Below are 8702 nucleotides of genomic sequence, written 5' to 3'. Positions count from 1 at the left end.
CTTCATGATTTTATGTTTACTAGTCTGCTTACATAAATAGGAGGGAAATCAAAGGTAAATTTGAGTCTTGGGAAGAGTACAGTATTAAGGAAACAGCATTTGACATTGAATTTTAAGATCCTCGGTGTTACAGAACTTTTTTTTTTCAGTTCAGCTAAAATGATGATTAATTAGTCATCTGCTTGGATAGATAAAACCTAAGAAGAAAACAAGAACCTATGATTTCTTCCATGATTTAAAATAGCAATCAGAGAAAAAACAACAGGACCATGTCAAGAAGAGAAGCCAACTATGGAATACTCATTAGGGAACATTTTCATAGCAGTCTTAAATTTTCAAGTGGTTTTAGGCCTCTTGAAATTATGAAGAGCTTCTCTGTAGCCCTTCAGTGTTTGGTTCTCAGCTGGTGGCACTACAGAAGGTGAGTGATCTTTGCCTCTTGTGTTATATGACAGGAGCTCAAGCACAGCTGAGCAGAGAAGGGCAGCATGCTGGACAGAGCAGGCATTCCCTCAGCCCCTGGTCTCTGCTCTGCCTACCAAAGCATCAGTCATGGCCTGGAGCATATGGACACCATTTAAATTAGAAGTCTTTATTGGGATGATAAACTGCAGAAATACTGGTAAAGTGTAAAATTGAGAGGGGGGGGAAAAAAAAAAAAAAAAAAGTCTGTAATGAGCTAGCTCAACTCATCAAGTCTGTGCCTGGGCCCAGCTTCCTAATAATAGAGGTACCTCAAGCCCTGCCCGCTGGGAACTGAACTGAGGATGCCAAAGAGGAGTCAGATGGTGACAACTCGGCTGTTACACGCGCAGGAGGTTTTCAAAACAGTGCCCTGAAGGTGAAAAAACAGTTTGCAAGAGCAGTAGCACTACGAAAGGGTATTTAATTCAAGGACACCTAAAGTAGTTGAATAGCTTTATGGTTATGAGTCTTTGGACCTCAACATGTCAGTGCTAGAAAAATTAAAATCACAAAAAACTTGCAGTAATCTCTTAGTAGCCTAGAAGCATGCAGGTTCACTCATATAATAAAGAGAAAACAGATTAGCATGAGTTTTCCAATTTTATTGTAGGAAAGCACATAAGGGGTTTTGTGTGATTCTTTACACTAATTTCTGCAGAATTTTTTTTTTTTTTAACAATTGATTCATGAACACAGGTAACATTTGGCTGCCACACTATGAAGTTTCACACATTAAGTACTCCTAGAAAATCCTACCAAAGGATTGCTACAAATCACAGGAGGCTCCTCAGTCACCTGAAGCCTTGCACAGACACGCCTTCCAACAGGAACGCCAGAAGGATCACGTTTTTGTGAGTTCCTGTCCCTCTGCACTCCCAGCTCCCCGCTTCGGGGGATGATGACAAGTTGCCTGGCTGCTGTTTAACTGAGAGCGTGTTTGGCTACTTCAGCTGATCAGAAAGGCTCCGACTGCCAAAACTGCTGCTGAATTGAAAAACTAAGCAGATTTTCTCCTCTCGGTAAGATTGGTTCAGGCCAAGATCACCACACAGAAACAGATTCTGTAAAATTGGTGGGATGGGGTTAGTAATTTTTCAACCCATGGTATTTAATCATATTGTTCCTGAAGACATACAAATATGCAACAGGAGATTTGCGTTGCAATTCAGAGATTAATGTTTGACTCCATTTTATGTAAATGAACAAAGGAAATAACACAGTTTTGTTGCTGTAACTCGGTTAAACTCCATCTCCTGCTAACTAAAGTTCTGCTGCTTGCACCAAACTGCTTCCTCCTCTCCCCACACAACACAAACACCTCCCCAAAACTGTACTAGCTTCAGTACAGTTGTAGAGGATGTAAAAATCCCTCAGGATTTAGCCTACAGCAGTTGGTAATTTCACTTTGAGGTGCAGTTCCTACACAAGAACAAGAGCACTTTATGTTTTTTTTACTAAGAATTTAGGTACTAATGCACAAATACAAGTTTTAGACATAAAAAAAACCCCAAAAAACCCCACACAAAACCCCCAAACTCCTTAGCTTCATTTCAGTGTACTGTAAAAAGAACACTGATTTATGTGCCTAAGCATTTACACAGTAAATACATCGCAGAAAACCTAGAGGCCTTGAAGAGAAACTTCTAATAAGTAAAAACTGAAGATACGGCCCAATGAAATTACTACTGGAATGCTGACTGAGAATTGTCTTGATTTTGTTGATTCAATACAGAAACACCTGCATTTTCTTGAAACTGCTCTTAACTAGCTGAGTAACTCCTGTATTGGTCTATCAGCTTCTTACCAAGGAGACCAATTGTTCTTCAGCAGCTTTATTTCTACAGGTGACTTTTTTTAACCCAAGTATAAAAATGGTTTGGTTTGCTATCTTGGAACACTGTATATTGTTTTTATGTAACTCAACAAGCCCATAAATAGACTTCTTTTAGTGACAGAGTTCACCGTCTGGCAGGTTTGGGCATTATATAAACTTTGACAGGTTTGCTGAAGGGTATGGTCCCCTCTATGCCATTCTCAGATTGCGGGAGAGCCTCCAAGCTCTCGCTCCAGGTAGATTTAGGAATTTTAGCAGATGCCTTGCTCCTGTTGGAATTATAAGCCAGCAGCAACCGCACTTCAATCTGACATGGCTCTGTAGAAAAAAAAAAAAACAAAACAAAAACAAATAAACAACACAGAACAACCAAAACAGGAACATCATCACCCAACGAACAACCAACACTGAGTGACATTTTCTCACGTATGCTGGGTTAAGTACAGAGCCATTCTGGGCTGACCAAAATCCAATCTGGTGATGGAGAATACAACTTTGTTGTTACATTCAGCACGGCAGAACTAAGCACCATTTTAGATCCCTCCCCTCTTTCTCATAGCTTAAAAAAAGAATCTCACAACTAACTGAAAAACAGCAGCTTTCAAAAGTAACTGTTAAAAGTTATTCCAACCAAATAATAATAAAATTGTAAAAGACCACAGAACTAGTGGGTCTTGCTATCTATGTTTTTATGGCAGGATCAAGTAAATCCAGATGATATCTGCTAAGACTCACAGGAGGTTACTTGAAGATTCTTTTCTGTTGGAGGTTTTCACACTGCAAGACAGCCTTTGCCCCTCTTCTACCATCTCAGCAGCTAGACAGACATGGCTCTATTGTCCACAAGGCGATTTCACTTTGTTCTTCTCCCAGTGGTCATAACAAAAATGGGCTTTCAGTCTACCTAGTGTGATGCTGAGCAGCGTGCTGGACTGTAGCCCCATTGAAATTTTCCTTTCTAGACTGAAAAACATGATTCCTCTAGGTTTTCCATATGGACTTGTACTGGTTTTGGCTGTGATAAAGTGAATTTTCTTTCCTAGTAGCTCGCATGGTGCTACATTTTGGATTTGTGACCAAAACGGTGTTGATAACACAGGGATGTTTTAGCTATTGCTGAACAGTGCAACACCCACAAGTTTTCTCACTTTTACTCTTCTGATTCTCTTCCCCATCCCGCTGGGGAGGCGGGGAGTGAGCACTGGGTGGTGTGTGGGGCTTTACTGTACAGCGGGTTAACCCACAACAGGACCAGATTACTGAAACCTAAATAAACCCTACTGAAAGCCACATAATTTTAAGATGCAACGCCCAGAACTGCAGCGGTACTCCAGCTGAGGCATCAGCAGCGCCAGACAGAACACAAGAAATAACCTTTTTCCAACAGTTATACCACAGTTCAGCTAACACCCCCCCGAGATTCACCATTTTGCCACACTGTCAACTCTTACTTGCAGCTTGCAGTCCCCTCTAGCGCTCGCACTATACACCCCTCAGTGAATCTGTGCTTTGTATTTGGGCATTCTCCTTCCTAAGCACACACTTTTTACCAGCCTTCAGTAAGTTTCAGTGTCTTGAATGAAGGCAATCTCTCCATTTTGAATTCTGAGCCTGTTCCCTGAGCCCCTCCCAGCTTGGTGTCCTCCCCACATTTTATATGCTCAAGTGTCAATGTCAAATTTAATAGTTAAAATAACTGTTAGGGAGACACCAGAAGGGTCCCTTAGGGCCATACTTAAAATGCCCTTCCAGTGAACGCTGCAGAAGCAGAAATACAGACTTGATTCAGCTCCCTCTGGTACAGGATGAACCTTTAAACCCAGATACTTCCAGTCATAGAAACAATACATTCTTCTCCAAAACAAAACAAAGATAGCAGGATGAACGAGTACACCATGGAAATGCTATATAAGAAGAAGTATGTGAAAGAACATGGCACTGAACAAAACTGATGGTTAAAAAAAGATCACCAAATCCTATTAATAACTGCTCAGAAAAACTGCTCAGAAAAAAAGCCCACATTTGAATAAATGTGAAGGGATTAAAAGAGAACAGGACAAAGGGAACTGCGAACAAATACCCTCTGCTTTTGTTGTTTGAAGTCCACCAGCCAATTACTGAAGCACGTTCACGGGGAAGTGTGAATGCCAGCTGAGACTGAACGTGAACGTTGGAGTCGCACATTTCATCAGAGCTAAAGGGGGGTTTTTTTTAGGGCATTAAAAGGGTGAAAGTTTAATCAGCAGTGAAATTGTACTGTTGGGTACACACAGTTCCAATGGTTCTCTGCCCTGCACAAATACTTGTCAGATCTAAAGCAATGAATTACAAGGAGTCAGTTTACCATGACTCCTTGCCTTTAAATAAGGACGCAGGCCTGACTCCTACAACTGACCTTGCTCTGCACAGCAGTGGGTGACCTCACCTTGACTACGTGCTGCCATGCGAAGGCCCCCGGTGCTGGAAGACCGCCTGCAGAGCCCCCAGCGCGTAGCAAGCGCCTTCCCTCCCAGGCCAGCAGCCCCTCTAGTGCCTATGGAGCAGCAGTGCCCTGTCAGCCAGGGGGATGTAAGTGCTCAAAGGCTGCGAGAACAGAAATCTCAGCCATGGTAGCATCAACACCAGCTGTAGACTCCAAGATCCTCAAAGCCCCCAAGACTGTGGGCACGTAGCTCTTATGTGCAGGAGACCCCAGCAGCGCTACAGGCTTGGGGAGGAGTGGCTGGAGAGCTGCCAGTCAGAGAGGGACCTGGGGGTGTTGATTGACAGCTGGATGAACAGGAGCCAGCAGTGTGCCCAGGTGGCCAAGAAGGCCAATGGCATCCTGGCTTGTATCAGAAATAGCGTGGCCAGCAGGGACAGGGAAGGGATCTTACCCCTGTGCTCGGTACTGGTGAGGCCGCCCCTCGATTCCTGGGTTCAGTTTTGGGCCCCTCACTACAAAAAGGCCATTGAATGACTCGAGCGTGTCCAGAGAAGGGCAACGGAGCTGGTGAAGGGTCTGGAGCACAGGTGTGATGGGGAGCGGCTGAGGGAACTGGGGGGGTTTAGTCTGGAGAAGAGGGGGCTGAGGGGAGACCTCATGGCCCTCTCCAACTCCCTGAAAGGAGGGTGCAGAGAGGGGGGATGAGTCTCTTGAGCCAAGGAACAAGTGCCAGGACAAGAGGGAATGGCCTCAAGCTGCGCCAGGGCAGGGTCAGACTGGCTCTTAGGAAGGATTTCTTTGCAGAAGGGATTGTTGGGCGTTGGAATGGGCTGCCCAGGGCAGGGGGGGAGTCCCCATCCCTGGAGGGGTTGAAGAGTCAGGTTGACCCAGCGCTGAGGGAGCTGGTGGAGTTGAGAAAGGTCAGTGTGAACAGTTAATGGTTGGACTGGAGGATCTTCAAGGGCTTTTCCAAGCCAGGTGATTCTGGGATTCTGTGAGACTCGGATCAAGCAAGACACCCTCCTCCCTTAGAAAAGTACAGCCACACAATACATGAACTTGTATCAGTAATGGTACCTGTCCAGGCCGTGTGTGAGAGGTAAACCTGAGTTATCAGTCTGTGCCTGCCAGGACCAGGATTTCGAAAGTCAGCTGGTTTAGGATGGATAATTTGTGCTTGTCCATCTGGATACAATACCTACAGGAGAAGAAAAAGAAAAAAAAAAGGAAACAACTGAATGACAACTGGAGATTCACACAGTGTGCATTATTGCAGTGTTTTCTGTTTGAGTTTGAAGGCAGGAAGATGTGCTTTATCTTGGAGCCAGTCCAGCTGCCCTAGATTTAATGGCCACACGCTGGCCATTCAGAGGGGAAAACGTACAATGACATCAGCTTCTTCCTCTGCACTGTAAACAGAGGTTTTCATTTCTTTGTTATGCAGTGAATTTGCATATTTTACATGGCATCGTACCACACCTACCCCTTCAGCTGCATTTGAAACTAGTGATTCAGCAGCAGGAAGAAAGTTAAGTTGTAAATACAGAGAGCCGAGAGCCTGCATATTTCTGAACTGTTCAAACAGCTTCTTCTGCTCCTCCTTCTCCCACTACACAAGCTGGAAGTTCACCAGCATTTATTTGTGCTTATGTCCGTAACGTGCCCAGTGCACGTGAAAGCACTGTGTGGAGCACAGAACGGCAGCAACGTGCTCAAAGCAAACTGTCAGGAGCTTACACAAATCAACTCAGCACACTACATACAAGCCAGATTCTGAACGCGTGGCTAAAACACAGAAATCCAACATTGTTACTAATAAAATGTACAATTATTTGCAATTTTGAAGGATTGACATCCTTAAGCGAACTCCCCTAAGACACAATCTTGTAAGCCACTGCTTACCTGGACTTTAACAGTTCCTTGGGGATCCTGCACATGTTCCAGAGTTGCATCAACATCCAGTGCCACTACCAACCCCGACGTAAACCTCAGAGGATTATCAGATTCACCAGTAGGCTCAATGATATTTGCAGTAGCTCTATGGAGCTATTAGGGGCAAAGCAGTTGGCAAAAATAAGGTGGGGGGAGGAGGAGGAAAGAAAAAAAGACAATTGTTACTGTTCTTAATGAAGAAACTCTGCATGAACTTTGGATTCTTTTAGATACTGCCAGAAATTATCAAGTCCTCTGTATTTTCGGCAGTTGTCCTGAGGACGCTAGGTAAGAAGAGAGCCTTTGAAGAAATAACACTTGGGACTGACCAAACACCTGAATCCTAAAACTATATTAGGAACTAGTCAAATGCTGAGACAGTCTGCAAGGATATTGAATTTAATTCTCTGTGTTAAACTGACCTGCTCTGGAAGAGGAAGGTGGAGGAAGGTACTTTGTCGCAGTGTTGTCTGAAGAATCTTGACCACTTCCGAAGGCTTGGATGTCACAAGTCTGGGCATTAGGTCCAGCAATTTATCTACAAAACTGCCTTGCATATGTGGGAGCTCAGAGATGAAACATCTGTGTTAAGAATAAGTTAAAAATCAAAGACTTTTTTCAACATTTGCAACAGTATTGTTATTTTCAGCCAAGTTACTTAATCCTTATATTTAGTTATAATGACAGAATTAGATACATAGATTCCTCTTCCAATGCACGTCTCATACATAAAATAAAGATGATTTTGGCTAGTTATGTTGGGTCTATACTTTGTGCTCAAACTGACAACATCAAGGGCTATGCAGGACTCACCTCTTGGGTCCTTCATCAATACAGAGCACAGCAGGCAAAGGAGTCTACATTCACAAAAAAGAAGCTAGAAATGTTGAGCTGCCCATCAACACCACATTAATGAGAAGCAGATATTGTAGGGATTTGTCCAGTCACGTGCAGCTGTAATGCTATATAACTAGAATGCTAATTAAATGAGACTACAGGCAATTCCAGTACTCTGCATTCAGTCTCGATGTCTCAACAAACACACACGGCTGGATGAAAGAGCCATTCCTGCTATAGTTGCCCTGCAAACTTCTGAAATTGGTACTTCTCAGGGAAGACATGCACATGCCTTTAGTTCTTTACGCTGTGCACTTTCATCCAGCCAGCTAAATAGCTGACTCATTAGAGGATCTTACATACCCACACACCCAATACACGAGCTGTCTGACCTTCTGCTACAGCAAAGTTTCCAGTATGGTTTTTCTCTACCCATATTTATGAGAGTATTCCTTATTACATCTGAGGAGTTAATTTTTAACAGTAAACTACAGTCAGTAGGGTTTTTTTAAAAAAAAAAAAGCTAGTTCTAGAGGTCAAGAGCAGAGAATAGAATCCACTCTATAGTTTGGGACAACAGCCTCTCACAAGAAGAGCATTTGATATTTTTTATTCTTTATACAGAAGTAAAATTGGGCTCTACCCTACAACCCCACATGCAGAAGATGGTTTGTTAGACTGAGTCACTGGTGGCTTATCTGTTACTATCAGCAACATTCCTATGGTGTTTAGCCAGACAGCTTTGTAAGCCTAGTAAATATTAGTGCAATTTGGTGACAAAAAATGCACCATTTCTGTAGGTGAGCAGCCACTTGAACAACGGGCTCTCCCCACTTATCAAATCTGGTGTTGCGCTGTCTCTTCACCTACAGTTGAGTCTATAAAGCCTGGACAGGAATACCAGACATGCCCCAAACAGCTTCAGGTCCTAAAGTGACATTTTTTTCAGGATCCTGGTGGTGCTCTGCAGGAGCTCATAATCCATAAATGGAAACTTCAACCACTGGCTTGGCAAGGGTGGAGAAAAATCACACTCTCCTCTGTGCAGGCTAAGAGGAATGCAGGAATACATATCCTTGTGTTCCTCCGACTGCTGCTACACAGACAACAGATTTCAACTACTCTGTCATGGGATGCAGCTAAAACCTGGCATGCTGAGGCTGCGTAACCCAGACACGGGGATTTCACACGTCTGAGCATTTACAGGCG

At 43.6% G+C, this 8702-nt stretch overlaps 1 protein-coding gene across 2 annotated transcripts in view; it reads right to left on the bottom strand.

Moving 5' to 3' along the window:
* Positions 1 to 2228: 2228 nt before the first annotated feature.
* INTS4 (integrator complex subunit 4) overlaps positions 2229 to 8702 on the bottom strand; it is a 37506-nt gene continuing 31032 nt past the window's right edge. For both annotated transcript variants that reach the window (XM_074816428.1, XM_074816429.1), the window contains exons 20-23: positions 7079 to 7238; positions 6627 to 6770; positions 5802 to 5922; positions 2229 to 2617 (exon numbers count right to left, since the gene is read on the bottom strand). In XM_074816428.1, coding sequence (XP_074672529.1) covers positions 2424 to 2617; positions 5802 to 5922; positions 6627 to 6770; positions 7079 to 7238 — 619 coding nt within the window. In that variant the 3' untranslated portion in view covers positions 2229 to 2423. The remainder of the gene's footprint in view (positions 2618 to 5801; positions 5923 to 6626; positions 6771 to 7078; positions 7239 to 8702) is intronic.

Source organism: Strix aluco, chromosome 2 (assembly GCF_031877795.1).
Source record: "Strix aluco isolate bStrAlu1 chromosome 2, bStrAlu1.hap1, whole genome shotgun sequence".
Lineage (NCBI taxonomy): Eukaryota > Metazoa > Chordata > Aves > Strigiformes > Strigidae > Strix > Strix aluco.
This window is presented reverse-complemented; position numbering and strand designations above follow the sequence as displayed.